The 16,075-nt window shown below is 53.7% G+C and overlaps 9 protein-coding genes across 9 annotated transcripts; 4 read left to right on the top strand and 5 right to left on the bottom strand.

Annotated features, from left to right (window-relative positions):
* Positions 1–190: 190 nt before the first annotated feature.
* Positions 191–2,344, top strand: J4E83_010124 (uncharacterized protein; the record flags this gene model as incomplete). Its single annotated transcript, XM_049337006.1, has 1 exon — positions 191–2,344. The coding sequence occupies one exon, from the start codon at positions 191–193 to the stop codon at positions 2,342–2,344; it is 2,154 nt and encodes a 717-aa protein (XP_049183850.1).
* A 61-nt stretch (positions 2,345–2,405) lies between these two features.
* J4E83_010125 (uncharacterized protein) lies at positions 2,406–4,051 on the bottom strand (the record flags this gene model as incomplete). The annotated part of the gene is made up of 3 exons (XM_049337007.1): positions 2,406–3,288; positions 3,342–3,849; positions 3,907–4,051. The coding sequence occupies 3 exons, from the start codon at positions 4,049–4,051 to the stop codon at positions 2,406–2,408; spliced, it is 1,536 nt and encodes a 511-aa protein (XP_049183851.1).
* A 620-nt stretch (positions 4,052–4,671) lies between these two features.
* Positions 4,672–5,881, bottom strand: J4E83_010126 (uncharacterized protein; the record flags this gene model as incomplete). Its single annotated transcript, XM_049337008.1, has 3 exons — positions 4,672–4,905; positions 4,961–5,803; positions 5,855–5,881. The coding sequence occupies 3 exons, from the start codon at positions 5,879–5,881 to the stop codon at positions 4,672–4,674; spliced, it is 1,104 nt and encodes a 367-aa protein (XP_049183852.1).
* Positions 5,882–6,218: 337 nt separating this feature from the next.
* J4E83_010127 (uncharacterized protein) lies at positions 6,219–7,039 on the top strand (the record flags this gene model as incomplete). The annotated part of the gene is made up of 2 exons (XM_049337009.1): positions 6,219–6,934; positions 7,030–7,039. 2 exons carry the CDS (start codon positions 6,219–6,221, stop codon positions 7,037–7,039), a joined length of 726 nt encoding a protein of 241 aa, XP_049183853.1.
* Positions 7,040–7,157: 118 nt separating this feature from the next.
* J4E83_010128 (uncharacterized protein) lies at positions 7,158–8,066 on the bottom strand (the record flags this gene model as incomplete). Its single annotated transcript, XM_049337010.1, has 1 exon — positions 7,158–8,066. One exon carries the CDS (start codon positions 8,064–8,066, stop codon positions 7,158–7,160), a length of 909 nt encoding a protein of 302 aa, XP_049183854.1.
* Positions 8,067–9,229: 1,163 nt separating this feature from the next.
* Positions 9,230–9,656, top strand: J4E83_010129 (uncharacterized protein; the record flags this gene model as incomplete). Its single annotated transcript, XM_049337011.1, has 2 exons — positions 9,230–9,362; positions 9,418–9,656. The coding sequence occupies 2 exons, from the start codon at positions 9,230–9,232 to the stop codon at positions 9,654–9,656; spliced, it is 372 nt and encodes a 123-aa protein (XP_049183855.1).
* Positions 9,657–9,894: 238 nt separating this feature from the next.
* Positions 9,895–10,722, top strand: J4E83_010130 (uncharacterized protein; the record flags this gene model as incomplete). The annotated part of the gene is made up of 2 exons (XM_049337012.1): positions 9,895–9,900; positions 9,943–10,722. The coding sequence occupies 2 exons, from the start codon at positions 9,895–9,897 to the stop codon at positions 10,720–10,722; spliced, it is 786 nt and encodes a 261-aa protein (XP_049183856.1).
* A 218-nt stretch (positions 10,723–10,940) lies between these two features.
* Positions 10,941–12,316, bottom strand: J4E83_010131 (uncharacterized protein; the record flags this gene model as incomplete). The annotated part of the gene is made up of 2 exons (XM_049337013.1): positions 10,941–11,333; positions 11,390–12,316. 2 exons carry the CDS (start codon positions 12,314–12,316, stop codon positions 10,941–10,943), a joined length of 1,320 nt encoding a protein of 439 aa, XP_049183857.1.
* A 1,962-nt stretch (positions 12,317–14,278) lies between these two features.
* J4E83_010132 (uncharacterized protein) lies at positions 14,279–15,476 on the bottom strand (the record flags this gene model as incomplete). Its single annotated transcript, XM_049337014.1, has 2 exons — positions 14,279–15,372; positions 15,425–15,476. 2 exons carry the CDS (start codon positions 15,474–15,476, stop codon positions 14,279–14,281), a joined length of 1,146 nt encoding a protein of 381 aa, XP_049183858.1.
* Positions 15,477–16,075: the final 599 nt, after the last annotated feature.

The following is a 16,075-nucleotide window of genomic DNA, read 5'->3' on the forward strand; positions in this document are numbered from 1 at the left end:
TGATCTATACTCTTCACTTTTGGCTTGTGTCTGTTGTCGATATATCGACGGCGGCCTGGAATGACTCGCCTGTAGAAGCCTCTGGTGCCACGAGCGAGTCAGTGGACCTTGAGCTCAACCCCGCGACTTCCATCCGTCGCACCCCAACACAGCACAACATCACCCTCAAGCATGAGCGGGCCAGACGCATATGAACAGCACCGACAGCATCGCACGTGATGACCGCGACCAAGCTTGCAATGAATGCCGCCGACGGAAAGCGCGATGTGACAAGACGCTCCCAGAATGCGGGCCCTGCAAGAGAAACAGGAGACACTGTCTCTACGAACGACACAGTAGGACCCCATTGACGCGCAAATATCTCACCCAAGTTGAAGAGCAACTTCGTCGATCACAAACTCAACTCGCCCGCGCAGAACAACGCGTCCAAGCAGCCGAAGCGCGTGTGCGACAGCTCGAGACCGCCCAGGGCGACGACGCGCCATCTCCCCACGAAGATGCTGCCAACACAAGAGGCGCAGCCGACGAACCGCCCATTGAAGTCTCGCTTGAAGGGCCGCCTTCTGGACCAGCCGACTTTAGTTGGGATGAACAATCCCAGGAAAGTGGTCCCGCCGAGACAGACGCCGCAAGCACACATACACATACTTCTCCCGGAGAAGACGAGCGCGTCGTCGATGGCATGGCTTCACTCACCGTGGATGAGAGCGAGGCGGGCTATCTAGGCGTTGCGTCAGGTGCTGCCATGTTGCGACTGCTCCTTCCCGACGCTCAGCAGTCTTCGCGGAAAGCGCCACCCACGTCCAGCTTCAGCACAACTACACCGGATAATGGGCACTGGCTGTACACAGATCTATGGGATAGCCTTGATCTAGGAGCCGTCGACCTCGATGCCGCTATCAACGGGTACTTCGGCCTCTACCACATCTCGTATCCTATCGTGGAGGAACACACCTTCCGTGCTCAATACGCCCAAGTCATTCCTCGCCCCAACGGCCGTAGCTGGCATGCGCTCGCCTTTATGATCGCTGCGATAGGTCATTTCACAACGGCTACAGGCCCGGCCGACACAGACAGGAGATTGTTCATGGCTGCCAAGTCCAACCTGTCGATCGAGAGCTTGGAAATTGGCAACATCACCCTTGTCCAAACACTCACGCTCATGTCCAACTATCTGCAGAAACGGAACAAGCCAAACAGTGGGTACAACTATCTTGGTCTTGCCCTTCATATGGCCATTGGTTTAGGACTACACAAGGAGTTCAATCATTGGGACATCACCCCACTCAACATGGAGATCCGCCGGCGCGTATGGTGGTCCATGTTTGTCTTCAACACTGGTGCAGCTGTCACATTTGGTCGCCCTCTCGCCTGGCCCAACAAGAACGTTGAAGTTCATTTGCCCTTGAACATTCCCGACAGGGCTTTGACTAATCTGTCACGCACTGCTCCAAGCGAGGCGGACCACGTCACAACGTTCAGTGCCGTCATCATGCAGTCCAAATTCCACATTCTAACGAATGTCATATACACCAAGGTCATATCGATGCCCTTTCCAGCCGCTACGGAGTTGATCCGTCTCGATGATGTCGTAATCGACAGATGGCAGTCATCAGTGCCCGATTGGTATCGCCGTGGAGCGTCCGTGCCCGCACAATTCGCGACTAGCCATGCTATCATGTGGTGGCGGCTGAGCAATTTCAGGATCATCATGTATCGACCGTATGTCATTCGCCGTGTTCTACAAGCCAGATCGCAAGACATGGACAATGCTGTGCCGGCATCAGTGCAGGAAGCGTATGCCAGATGTCATCGTGAAGCTGAGATGAGCATCGATGCCATCAGTACGTTTTGGGCTAGCTCTCCGCCCATGCGGATGACTGCATGGTACGCATTGTACTTCTTGTTCCAGGCTTCGCTCATACCCTGCGTGTGTTTGCGTAACGAACCTACTTCACCTTCCTCGGCAAGTTGGCGTGCGCAAATCAGGCGGACACTGCACACTATGCAGCTATTGTCATCAATCAATCCGAGTGCCCAGGATTGCCTGAATGTACTTCAACGTCTCTGTGGCCCGTTCCTACAATCTGAGATTCCTGGACAGAATGCACACGTGCTCGCGACTCCCGCTGGCGACCTATTGGAACATGCTACCGAGGAGTCCCCACAGACACAGATCAACAACGTCTACAGCATGATGTGGCCGAATGCCAATGATGCCGAGGCTGATGTACTGATGCAGGGGGGACTCTGGTCTGACTTCCTTCCGGACGTCGATGACTCAGGACAGCCACGACCTAGCGGACCCCATGTTTATTCCGATTCACAATTTGCATGGGGTTGAAGCACGGTTTTGTCTGTACCAAGACACCATGCCAAATCTATTGGTTGCAACAAACTACCAATCAACATACCCCGGCTACCTCGATATGCTGCTTGTCGAACTTTTCTTCCTTTTCCACAAGATCTGCATCAGGCGACGCTCCAGGGCCATCGAAGATCTCGGCAATCTCCTCCAAGCTCCGACCCTTCGTCTCTGGGAAGAAGAAGTACGTGACCCCGAGGAAGACCACCAGCAAACAGCAGAAGACTATATAGTACTTCCAGCCCAAATTCTCCATGCCGACAGGGTTGACGAACGCTTGGATGACCAAAGAAACATATATGGATAGCAGTTCGCAGCTGATACCCTTCGATCGGAGACTATAAGTGAAGATCTCAGTCGGATAGCTCATCAAGAGTGGCGTATACGCGATGTCGTAGTGGAAGTAGAAAACGAAAAGGCACACCACCACGACATATCCTGCCGCCTTGTTGTTATCCTCGTTGTTGACAGCCGAGCATGCTGTCCAAACAATGTACGAGATCAGCATGCCGATGCCACTCCAGAGGAAAAGCGTTCGCCGTCCCAGTCGGTCGACCAAGAGAGCCGCGCTTACAGCTGCGGCAAAGTTGAAGATTTGCAGCAGACCATTGATGAGCGTCTGCATGAAAGGATCCGTTATGCCAATCGAGTTCAATACTAGGGTGAGATAGTAGGAGACGACCCCTATGCCGTTCCACTGTGCAAATCCTCCGACGCACACGGCAAGGAAGAGCCGCTTCCGGTTGCCAGGGGTGGCAACAAGCGCACTCCATTGTACCGATTTGGCTGCACTCTCTTGTCGAATGGCGTAAACGATCTCGCTCATCTCTCGGTCAACTAGCGGGCTATGTTCGTCACCACCAGAATGGTATCGGGCAAGGATTTGTCGAGCTTCATCTTGCCGCTCTTTGGCGACGAGCCATCTGATTACCGTGTTAGTTCTTATGAAGATCTATACAGCGCTCGCGATTCATACCTGGGAGACTCAGGCAAGGTCCAGAAGAATGCAAGCTGCACTAGTGGATATCCAGCCTGCAAGATCGTCGGTATCCTCCAGCTCCAATTTCCCGAGTGGTTCTGAGTCCCAAACGTTGTCCACGCAGCCAAGATAGCACCGAGGTAGTACATAGTCCAGAAAGCACTTGTGTACTTGCCTCGATGCGTCGGGTAGGCCAGCTCGGCGATTAACATCGGGGAGGGTTGGACGACGAACATGCCCGCAGCGCCCACGACAGCTCGTGAGACAACGAATTGCGCCAACGTTGTTGCTGTTGCTTGTATGATAGTCGCAATAATCACACCGATAAGACCACTGAACAACACTATGCGCCGGCCGTAGCGATCAGAGAGCATCCCGACGAACGGCAGTACGACTACGGAGCCGGCAGACTGTGCCGCATTGACCAGACCAAGAAGCGCTCCGGTGGGGTGGCCAAAGTATTCTTGCCATTGGGGGAGCGACTGGAGACCATTCATCAACGAGCCTGTCCAGTGTCAGCGACGTTCATCTGTAGCCAACGCCGTGGCGAAGCTATACTCACCATCATATCCCGCCACAGCTGAGGACAGTAGAGGCACCAATAAGATCAGGTTCAAGCGTCGCAGGTGCGGGATCTGGAACCAGTACTTGTTGGTCTGAGGTAGCACCTCCGCTATGGCATGACCAACGATGTCGGCGTCTTTCATGGTTGCAATTGCGATGACAGTGGAAACAATAGTCGGGAGAAGCCTTTTGATCAATCAGCAAGGAAGCTTCAAATATCGGTCAACATCTCGGATATATATACGGTCTTGCATAACCCGGCTACGGGGTATGCCCACAGCCGGCACATGGCTTTGTTACCCCAGGTTCTGAGCGCCGGTTCATGCTAGTGGAATGCGGGTTGCAGCGACGATCGGGATGAAATGGGGTGATGCGCGAGTCATGCCGGGTGGACGGTCGACTGTCACCCCAACGCTAACTGCGTCATAGTAGCCGGGCCCGGGGAATCTCGTTACGGGGCACAGTCGACCATCGGGTGCCTGACAATCCAGACTCGTCCTTGCATCCTGCCGCGCCTGCATTTGCTTGATGGACGGCACTCTGTCCGCCTTTCGGCTTATGGCACTATTCCCGTATAGCCACGCAACATTCGATACCGAAGTGTTGCGCAACAATACTCCACGCACCTGAACCTGTTTTCGGCGCATGGTTTTGTGGCTGTATGACAGAGACAAGATTGCTATCCAATATTGGCACATCAGGTTTCCATCCTCGTCACGTGGGGAAATGGCATGCAACATCTCGATTCCATTCACGCCCATCTCTATTGCACACCCTCTATAATGACCTTGAAAACGCCCTCCTGCACAGCTTTCACTAGCTCGAAAGCTTTCTCAGCATCCTCGAACTTGAATCTGTTCGTGATGAGCTTCTTCACATCCACCTTGCCTGAAGCCACCAGGTCTATCGCATTGGGGTAACAGCCGACCGAGTAGCGGATAGAGCCCTTGATGGTCAAAGCACGGATACAAGCCGTTGTGATGGGAAAGACGACGTTCTAGCGTGCTCCGTCAGCAACTGCATCGCAAGACACGATTGGAATGCAGACTCACTTCTTTGCCCATACCCGCCTGGACGTAGGTGCCGCCCTTCTTCGCCACGTTGATGCCAGCCTGTATACACGGTTCAGCACCTGTGCATTCCAGGACGACGTCTGCACCCTCGCCCAGATTGAATTGCTCTTTGATGGCTGCAGCAATACTTTCCGAATGCGCGACTGGGTCAGCTCCTTCCTTTGCCCTTGGAGGCAAGAATACGCCATCTGCCGCATATGCTTTGGCAAAGTCCAGTCTTGCTTTGGAGATGTCGACTGCAATGACCTTCTTCGCGCCCGAAGCTTTTGCGACAGCCTGCGACAGTACTCCAATGGGCCCCGCGCCAAAGACGACCACCGTCTGGTTCGCGCGCAAATCCGCAACCTTACAGATCTGGACTGCGACTGAGACTGGTTCGACCATTGCAGCTTCTTCCATGTTCATTTGGTCGGGAATCTTGTAACAGTAATCACTCGCAACAGTGTAGTACTTTGCAAGTGTTCCATCCCAAGGTGGCGTGGCGGCAAAGATGGTATCGTTGCAAAGATTGTATGAGCCAGATCGGCAGTAGTCGCATCGTCTGCAAGGCACACCAGGTTCAATGGCAACGCGATCTCCAACTTGGAGGTTCTTGACGGCTGAGCCAACCTCTACGACTGTTCCGGAACTCTCATGCCCAAGGATGATTGGGCTGTTCAGGACAAAGTCGCCGATGCGGCCGCGTTGCCAGTAGTGCACATCGCTGCCACAGATTCCTGTTTGCGCAACATGTACGCGGACTTCATGGTCGTCGCGTAGCTTAGGCACTTCGCGGTCCTCGAATGCGACATCTTTGATGGCACGAAGGACGAAGGCTGGATTCTGGAGAATGGATCAGTTTCTGACTGGGAAAGCGCACTACAACGATCTCACCTTCTCAGTGGTGGTCACGGAAGACATGTTGTTTTCTAGATCGACTGCAGCGCCTCGTTGAGTTCGAGAGCTCCATCTTGTATGCCCGTGACCAGTATATCTGAACACAGGTCGGGTGTGACGAAGCGCAAGTGCGGGGATCGTGGGGTCAAGGGCAACCGTCAACCTGCGCGGGGTGTATCCCCAATGCGCTAAATGACAACACCCCTACCCGCATGATGTAGGTATGTTTGCCGAGCAGGTACACCCACTCCGATAGCCATCGTCCGATAAAATCGAAATCGTCATGGCGCGCCGATTCGGTTGCGAACCTTTTCTCCCATCGCATCCTTCATACTTTCCACCTTGATTACTATTGCCCACAATGCCTCTCGCGCAACCCTCCAACCCAGACGAACATGTCACGTCCCAATTCTCACTCAAAGGCAAAACCGCAGCCGTAACAGGCGGCGTCCGCGGAATCGGGCTAGCCGCCTCCAAAGCCCTCGCAGAAGCCGGCGCAAACGTCGCCATCCTGTACTCCAGCACCAAAGACGCCGATGCCATCGCCACATCCATCGCCTCCGCAACAGGCGTGCGAGTGCAAGCCTACAAAGCCTCCGTCGAGAACAAAGAAGAAATAACCCGTGTCATCAACACCATCGCAAAAGACTTCGGCGGCCTAGACATCGTCGTCGCAAACGCCGGCATCGCAACACACCACCCAGCCGAAGACTACACCGAAGACCAATGGCGCCGCATCATGGCCGTAAACCTCGACGGCGCATTCTACACAGCGCAAGCCGCAGGCGTAATCTTCAAGCAGCAAGGCCACGGCAACCTCATCTTCACCGCTAGCGTCTCCGCCATCCTCGTCAACGTCCCGCAGAAACAGGCGGCTTACAACGCGTCGAAAGCGGGTGTTGTGCAGCTAGCACGCTGTCTGAGTGTCGAGTGGGTGGACTTTGCGCGCGTTAATTGTGTTTCTCCGGGGTTTATTGCGACGGATATGCTGGATGTGCATCCGAAGGAGTGGAGGGAGAAGTGGATGGGTATGGTGCCTGCGGGGAGGTTGTGTGAGACGGGCGAGTTGAAGGGCGCGTATGTGTTTTTGGCGAGTGGGGCGAGTAGTTATATGAGTAAGTCTTCATCTCTCTTTGCTACGCGGACACCAGGTTGCTGACATGCTCGAATAGCTGGGGCTAATCTAGTAATTGATGGGGGGTATACGCTGCCGTAGCTTCATCGTGAAGGCGAGCATCAAGAGACGTTCAATCAAATTTCGAGTCTGTTATTACGACACGTTTCACCAAAGATAGCCTGATTATACATCATCGGCTTCATCCTCGTTATCACTCACCCATCCTTCCTTCCAAAGCTTATCGATATCCTCCCCATCAATAATCTTCCTCGTGTGAGCATCGACCCAAGACATACGCTCGTCAACCGGGAGCCTACGGTAAGCCGGCCAACTGATCTCTTCGCAAGCGGCGTAGATATAGATACCAATCTCGAAGTCCTTCCTTGAATGAAAGGCTTGTTGTCCCGTGTGAGTCTCATCTTCGTGTGAGGCAATACGCGCAATGCCATACGCATGTCTCGCAAGGTAATCTTCTCTCTGAGCAAACCAGTCTGTCGCATCAAACCCGAACTGTTCTTGTGTAAAGTCAGCATAGTAATGCTCGTGGTTGGCAGTAGTGATTGCGACTACCGAGTGGAGAACATCGTCATTGTGGTCTGGATCGGAACTGACATGGATTTTGGTATGTCGAGATGGGTAGATGATGACCCATTCTGCCGTTGCCCCTATGGGTCGAAGCGCCTCTTGGATCCATGATAGGAAACAAAACGCACTCCTGTCGCATTGGTCGAGCTTCATAAGGGCTGTCTGCAGATCGTCAGGCACGCTTGATGGGAATGCTGCACGGCCTTTTGCGGTAATCGGGTCTCCATTCGAATCTGTTGCGATGTTGACATAGTAGTGGGTGACATCGCCTTTCTGAGCAGTAAAGAAGTTCTTCACGCAATCGTGTTCAACATTCTCTAGGACGGTCATCCAAATCTGTCTGAAGGGCTCTATGATCGCTTTAATCTCGGCGTGGTCTTTCAGAGTGGTTGGTTTGGTGTCAGCAGTTGTGCTCGCGGATGTCAGTCCTACAGCTTTAAGTAACTTGTTCAAACCCTTTAGGCCCGACTTCATTGGTAACGACTTGCTGCGTGGGCGTTGAGACATTTTCTGTTCTAGTTGCGGTTTTGATGGGCAAAGATCGCTTGGGAATATGACATGGCCATCACGGGTGAATTGGCACACTCATAATGAAGCTGTGTGAGTAGAACCTACATTGTGCAGACACAAAGCTTCAGATGCCTTCTTCTAAGACGGATAGGGCTTGTTCAAACATTCAATCCATTGCTGGAACAGACAACGCAATGGGAAAGCGGCCTGTTCATGAACGGCGATGTGTGTAGGTAGGTGGTCGGGAGACTGGCCGTGACGTATCAGTCGATCAAACATAGTTGAAATGTTGCACAGGGTAGAAAGCGGTGAAACCTGCGTCAGGGAACGATGAATTGTCGGCACGATACATTGGACGAAGTCGACTGGCATGACGGGGTGGGGAAGATCCGGCCCGTGCGGACTTAGCGCGGGGTTAGCGTGCACCCTGAATCTCCTGCTCCTTGTCAGACGCCCGTCCTTCTTCATCCTCAACACCACACCTCACATTCCTGCCAAGAGCAAACGACGGAAGCCGCGACACCATCATCATACAAGCATCCACTCCGCGAACGCAACATCCTCTCCAGCCTGCACAGCCACGATCGCGTCTGCACGGCTTGATTGGCAAACGATGCACGAGACCCACTCGTGATGCACGTTGCGGTCAGGCCACAGCTGTAAAGCCACTCACACACAGCCACGGGGCGCAAATTGGGGCGCCGACATGGCTGTACGCAACGTCCCCTGCCTTGGCAGTCGTCTATGCAGCTGCTCATGATTAGTGTGTAACCCGATGAATTACGTGGTTTGCCCAATTTGGCAATCTCGTGTAAACAGTCACCGCCTCCAAGCCGGCACTCGGCACGGCATCATAGAGAATTCAAGAGCAGACGGTAAGACTCAAGGGTGGCCATGGCTTTCTACCACCCCCATGGAGTTGCACAAGTGGTGGATCTGGACTACGCAATGCTTGTTGGCTTGGCAGATGGGTCACTGTGACTTCAACCGTCACCGTGGGGCTGCCGGTACTCGGCCGACGATCTTGCATAAAGCCCTCAGCTTTCTCCTCACACTGTGGAGTTCTCATCAACCTCACTCTTCGTCTCACACACTTGAACACTTTCTAGCCTCATTTGACGTCTTACATCAAGTCAGCTACTGCCCAAGCATCATCCACAATGACTTTCTACCACACTGCTGAGGACATTCGCATCGAGGACAACCATGTGTTGAAGGCTCGTCTCCAGACCGCCGAAGGCGAGTGGAATGACGCCGAGATCGACCTCAACACCTGCATCGGCAACGACAACGGTAAGAATGACATTCATCCTCAACACGGTATTGGTATCGATACTGATCTGACCAGGCAACTTCCACTGGGATGGCGAGGGCTTTGCCAACTCTGCCGAGAACATCGAGTTCGCACTTGAGGGAGATGGCGACGTCCCCGTCCTCCGTGCTACCCTCTTCGACGCTGATGGCAACCCCGAGACTCGCGACATCAACTTGGGCGAGCGCATCGTCAACAACGATGGCAACTTTCACTACGGTATGCAGCAACTATCTGGCCGGTGGAGCTCATCGCTAACTCGTTCATCAGAGTAAGGGATTTGCCTGGTAAGCCTTGTATAGGTCCCCGGTATCGGCAACCTGTGCTATGAGACACTTGAAAGGAGGAAATGGGTTATGAGTGCACTGGAAAGCTCCCCAATGATATGAAATGACATACCAACTTCAACTTTGCATATTCTCTCAGCTACCGCGTGATGGCTATGCTTCCAACGATCAATTGCTGTGGTACTTTCCCTTCCCCATTCCGTTCTATTTACTCACAGGGTAGGCGATGTACGTACTCGGCCATTCACTAATACTTTCTTCCAACTTCCCCAAGTACCTCTACACATCCCGTGACCTTGAGTTGCGTTGTTGCCTAGTAGCTCCGACTCCACCATCAAGGCTGAACAAGGTTCCGAACAAGAGTTCTAGTTTTTGGGTCGGGGTCGATCGCACAAAACATCTACTGCTCAGCAACTACCCGTACTCGCATCGCCAATCAAAGCTCACCATGGCCGAATCCACATCTCTCGCATCATGGAAACTCCATAACAGATTCGTCGACATCGTTCGCAGCGACGCCAGTCCAATCTTGGACCTCACCCCCTCATACAATACCCTCGAGTTTGACCACAACGCGACCGAAAACACCGTCGCACTGCGCATGGGCGAATATGGCGACAGCGAAATCCTAGCACATTCCAACGGCGCCGTATCCAAGCGCGTAGTCCGCGACTCCAAGATCCGCAAAGCAGGTACCGTGTTGGAAGTCAACAGGCCAATGAGTGGGCAGTTCAAAGCCGTCGCGCCGTTTGGCTGGAGCGAGACTATGCAGCAAGGTATTACCACGCCGATGAGCGCGCCGGCACATGCGCTTGTGTTGATGTATATGCACATCTGGGTTCTTAAGACAAACAAGGAGGTTGTTGATTTGCCTATACCGAGGTATCAGAGTTTGTATGATGCACTAGTTTTGATTCGAAACGCGTTAGATATGGAGTTAGTGTTGCCGGTTGGGCAGCGCAAGGTTCCTGCGGAGGTGTTGGCCGCCTATCGGAATGGTGTTGTGGACGATCAGTCAGTCGAGAAAGAAGATGTTGAAAAGAATAACACTTGATTTGATTTCATAGGCTAGTGCCGTTGTACTTCAGGACTTCGTTATGTGCCCTTTGCTTTCCGATGCGCAAAAAGAAACTGACGAGTTGGTATCAATTTATCCTCAGCAGATGCTGCGCCGCGTACTCTTATAGTACTTGCGCCCCTCCAAACCCGAGGCATACACATGCGTACAAAAGAAAAGAACTAATGGAAAGGAAAGACAAACAAAGGAAACATCTAGAGAGAAGCCGTCTTCTTCTCACTTATCGACTTGACCTCAGTCTCAGTAATGGCCTCGTAAGGAACAGTGCGAACTACGTCATCCATAGCCGGTGTGTCCTTCCAGCGAAGGTCAGGCGAGTCCAAGAGCGCCATCCTGTTCTCAGCCTTCATGCGGTCGGCGGTAATTCTTTGCGGGTAGTTGCGCATGAACATGTTGGTGAAGTGGCTGCCGTAGTGGATGCCCTCAGTAGGCTCTTGACCGGCCTCGAAGCCCGGAAGCGGCTTCATGACGGCGGAGAAGTTGGGCTCGTGGAAGTAGGCGAAGGCGAAGCGTTCGCGGGTGTTGAGACCGACTTTGTGGGGTGTTGAGGGGAGGAAGGAGTTGGTGATGTATTGCATCATGTCGCCCTGGAATGGTGGTCAGTAAGGTTCTGGGTAGGAATGTGTCGGTTGGGGTGACTCACGGGGAAGACGGTGAAGACGTCGGGGGTGGGTGGGACATAGACCCAACCATCAGTGTCCTCGTGCTTGCCGGCTGCGGTCGTCTTCCAGTTGGCATACTCCTCGCCCTCAATCGGGGGGCGGATGAACAGGCCACCCACGGCATCCTGGGCGGCGATGACAAGCAGACCGTAGTCAGTGTGCGAGCCAATACCACGGCCAGCCTTGCCCTTGCCGTTGGTCTTATCGGTCTGGGGGAAGCGCAGAACACGCATGTGGTGCCAGCCATCTTGCGTGTACCTGGTTAGGGCATTGCCGTCCTCCAATCCAAGACCCCAGGCGATGAGCGACAGCATCTTCTCGCCGCTCTCGCCAAGGTAGTCCATGTAGGCTTGCATGATAGTCTTCATCTGAGTGAACGGCCATGGGTTGGGACCGTGGCACGGCCACTTCTGCTGAACGCGGGAATCAGTCTGTGCGAGCTCTTTGGTGACAGTGAAGATCTCGCTGTAGTCGGCGATGTTGTCTGTGATCTCCTCTCCGGAAGCGATGTAGCCAGCGAAAGACTGGTCATCCAAGCAAGCTGCCTTTTGCTTGTAGTCGAGGCCGAAGAACTTCTTGCTGCACAGGAATGCCGCATCAGCGAGCTTGCGGTTGATGGGGTCCATAGAGATCTGGAGGATACCGTCTCTCTTCCAGGCGTCAATCATGCTCTTGCCAAGCGCCTTGTCTGCTGCACTGCCACTGAGAGTCTCAGGGAGCTCGAATGTCTGGAGATTGCCGACAACGGCCTTGTGACCCGGTGGCATAGCGCCCATGGGGTGGTTGTATTGGGCAGCCTTGTAGTCGGCCATAGTTGCCAGTCTCCTCACCGAGCTCGCCTGCGAGTTCGATGTCCGGCAAAGGGTGCGGAACTTAGCCGGCCTACTCATGATGGTGCGAGTAGACATCCTCGTGATGTTGTGATGTGTATTGTGACAGGAATGAGAATTTGTAATGACGAGACAGGGTTAAGAGGGGGGATTGTATGAATGGAATGAGCTCGTTGTGATTGATGCCTCGAAAACATATCTTTCCCCCGAGCTTATATACACATGTCGACTGGCATTGCTCTAGCCCCGGAGACCAGCGGCAGCTGTGAGTGAGTTTACTATTCTGCATGAGCGGACGCTTGAGTTGGTCTTCGCAAAGTAACTCCGGACGGTGAAACTGCATTGTAGAATGTGTGCTCGGCTTAGAGACCACCGGAGGGTCTGGACTACGTTGCGGATGATTGTCCCGGCTCCCTAGAGTCGCCTACGTCGTTCCCCGGGGTCGGATCATGACCTGTTCTTCACCATCCTCTGCTTATTATTCGTTGCAAGGCTGCCAGAAGGTCCTTGCGTACCTTGTCTCGTGTGTGTGATCGGGCCTTGTTCGAGAGATGTTGCTCCCAGATGAGGCAAACGTATTGACCAGGTAAGCTGGGAAGGGGTTAGAGGCGCCGTTTGAGATGCGATTGATGTACGACGAGCGATATGTCGCGACCAATATGAGGCTGGGATGCTTACATTTGGCCGACGTCACCCAGGAAGGACCGGGCTCGTGGGACTTGGTAGCACCATGTTTGCGAACCTTATCTTGGCGTGCGCCACGCATTCACGTGGCATTCAACGGCCGCGCCCAATGTTTGTCCATGGTCGATCCCAGCCTGAGGTAGCACACATCGCAAACGTTGTTTTCGCAGCTTTCGCATTCGTATTTCCCAGGCAGCGTTTTGCCGTAAACCTTGTGCCTGGCATTTTCGAGGCTTTCCAAGATTGAAATGTCCCGACTCGATTCGGAAATAGCGCACGGCCTCGTGTGCACCCTGTGCGGGCCTGACAAGCTTCACTGACAGCCCGGCGAGTCCCTACAAATTCCCCTCTCATCTTGCAGGAAATCGATGGTCTGGAGTCGAGTAATTCGATCGTCAATGCGGACGTTATCGCAATTGGTTCGCGTTTACCTAGAGATCGTCGCGGACGTTTCGTATCTACCTAGATAGGTACCTTAAGAAGGTATCAGTGTCATAGATGCTTCGTTTCCGACTGAGAAAAGGCTACCTGCGACAGAACGAGATGATGCAACACAGCCCCAAGGACAAACTCAGGATGAATTGGTCGGGCCGCGTTCGCAGCGTAGCAACTCGGTCTCATGCTCGGATGCTGACAGAACATCGAAACGCTGGATACTAATCCAATGCCTGCAGCGCCACACGGCCTTGGAAGTGTCTAGATGGTAGAAGCCGGCTTACATAGTATTTCCGGTTGCAACGGCGGTTGTGGTTTCCACCACTCTTCGACGGATGCAACGGCTCGGAACTGCTGACTTCCCTACCTACCGCTTCCGGTCTGCTGAAAGTATGCGCAATTCGGCGACACTCGAAACTGATATCGTGGTCCATAGATCGAGGCCCTCGGCGCCAGCTGGAGTCTTGCCGTCGCTCTCTACCGTGAGCAAGGTATACGGGAAGGCTTCCGTCCCTCCGCAATCGCAATTCTTAACATAGGTTGGTGCAGATCACCCTGGTCGATCAAAACCCACGTGGTGTCTTCGCGGGGGTCACGAAAGAGTGTGCTCCGGCGTTTGAGCATTCGCGCACAAAGGAAGTGCTGGTGCAGTGGCGACGTTAAAGAGAAGAGAGAGTAAGGCAAGGGGACCACAGAGTGAAGGGAATAAGCAGTAGTGCAGGGAAACGTATTTACAGGTCTTGATGAAACATGCCGACCTACCACGCGGATACGGGTGCCCACCAGCATGGCCCACAAGATACAAGATAAGCACTGCGAACAATGTATTGCAACAGCTAATAAGAACAAAGAATATCTACAAGAATGTATGGGGTGCCGATTGGCTGACTACTCGAAGCAGCACTCACGCTGGACACATGCTTAGTTCTTGCCAGTCTTGGCCTTGAGCCAAGCGACGAACTGGGCGATGGTGAACTCCTCGGGGAGAACAGCGTCAGAGCCAGCACTGCCAGTAGGCTTAGCGACGGGAGCGGCAGATGAGGTAGAAGAGGCTACAGGAGTCTCAACAGGAGCAGCGCTGGTAACCGCGGCGGAAGACGCAGCCGGGGTCTTGATTGGGGCAGCGACCGAAGAAGCAGCAGCGGACGAAGAGACGACAGCGCTCGAAGAAGCAGCAGGAGTCTCAGCGGCGGCGACGGAAGAGCTAGCGGCCGCCTTGGAGGAAGTAGCAGCAGGGGCAGCAGAAGAGACGACCTTGGACATTGTAGTGGGCACGGGCTTCTCGGGAGCCGCATCCGCAGCTCCACCACCAATCTTGGTGGTAAGCTCTCCATCCTCGATGTATACACCGCTGAAGAACCAATCCTCAGCACCGTCCTTGTCGGCCTGGCCAGGCAGCCTCAGAACACCAAGATGCCAGTCCTTACCATCAGAAGAGGTGCTAGCATCAAAGGGTCCGGCAGTCTGCTTCAACTCGTCGCTGCCAGTCGAGTGCCAGAAGGCGACAGAGCCAGCATCGAAGTCGATCTCGTAGGCAACGTTGTGCCACTCGTCGGCAACGAGCTCGACATCCCACTTAGAGACACCTCCAACGTGCCATTGAAGGTTGGTGTTGGACGAGCCCGAGGCGCCGTACTTGAGCTCAGTGAAATGAGACTCGAAGAAAGCGATCTGGTGTTCGTTGGTGGCCGTCGGGGCGTTCTCGGCGGCAGTCTTGATGGAGAAGTGGTAGTAGACCTTGCCCTTGTTGATGGCTGCCTTGGTCTCGGGGATAAGTTCGGTGCGCAGCATGGTCTGGCCGTTCCATTTCGCGGTCTCGTCAATAGTGATCTTGACACCCTGCTTGGAAGCAGTGTCGGCGGGGTTCTTGAAGGTGGTGTCAAGGTTGACGTAGTCGGTCACGGGGCCGGAGCCGTGGATGTAGTACTGGTAGGCGCCGACGGGGTTGGAGAACGACCACTTGGCGATGTCGGCAGAGGAGGCATAGTCGTTGAAGCGACCGTCCCAGATCATCTCTGAATGCGCTGTTAGTATTTGTGGGATTCCTAAACCCTCTAGATGGCTTACCGGCAGACGCAGCGCTGAGCATCGCGCTCATAAGAGTAGTCTTGGCAAACATCTTGAAGTTATTTGTTCGAAGGTAAAAAACAGAGACCGGCCTGTATGATGATGAAAAGCGAATGTAAATGCTACGAAAGCAATGAATGAATGACAGTAGTGAGCGAATGAACAACACGAACAAACCAGCAGGAAGAGATGCAGCAGACCATATAAGAAGGCTGCTTGACTCAACGCATACACCTGCAAATCATTACTCGGCATCTAGACGGCGTGAACGCATCGCATGTCAATATTTTGGAAACGCGCGCACCCATATTGAGTATCGCGCGAGCGGTACACGCAGGAATGAACAGTTCTGACAGGACGCCGAGGGCTTGACAGCCGTTTGGTGGTGGAAATTCCGCTATGAAACGTTCGCGTCGGCAACACCAAGACCGAATCGGCCTTAGTCTGGCCCACACGATGCCTCACTGGGTCTAGCGCGAGCGGCTTGGTGATGAAGGATTCATGAAACGCTCCCTGCTCATAGAAGCTTGTTTCATGGTGATACGCGAGGCCGAGATGGAGATTGGGTGATGCCGAGGCGGAGATTAGTTCGTTGTTTGCTTGGAGCTGCATATTAATGTCAAAATGCCCTTGAGTTGTAAATTAGTTCTG

This window comes from Alternaria metachromatica, assembly GCF_023757995.1.
Source record: "Alternaria metachromatica strain BMP 0045 chromosome Unknown scaffold_41, whole genome shotgun sequence".
In the NCBI taxonomy this organism is placed as follows: Eukaryota; Fungi; Ascomycota; class Dothideomycetes; order Pleosporales; family Pleosporaceae; genus Alternaria; species Alternaria metachromatica.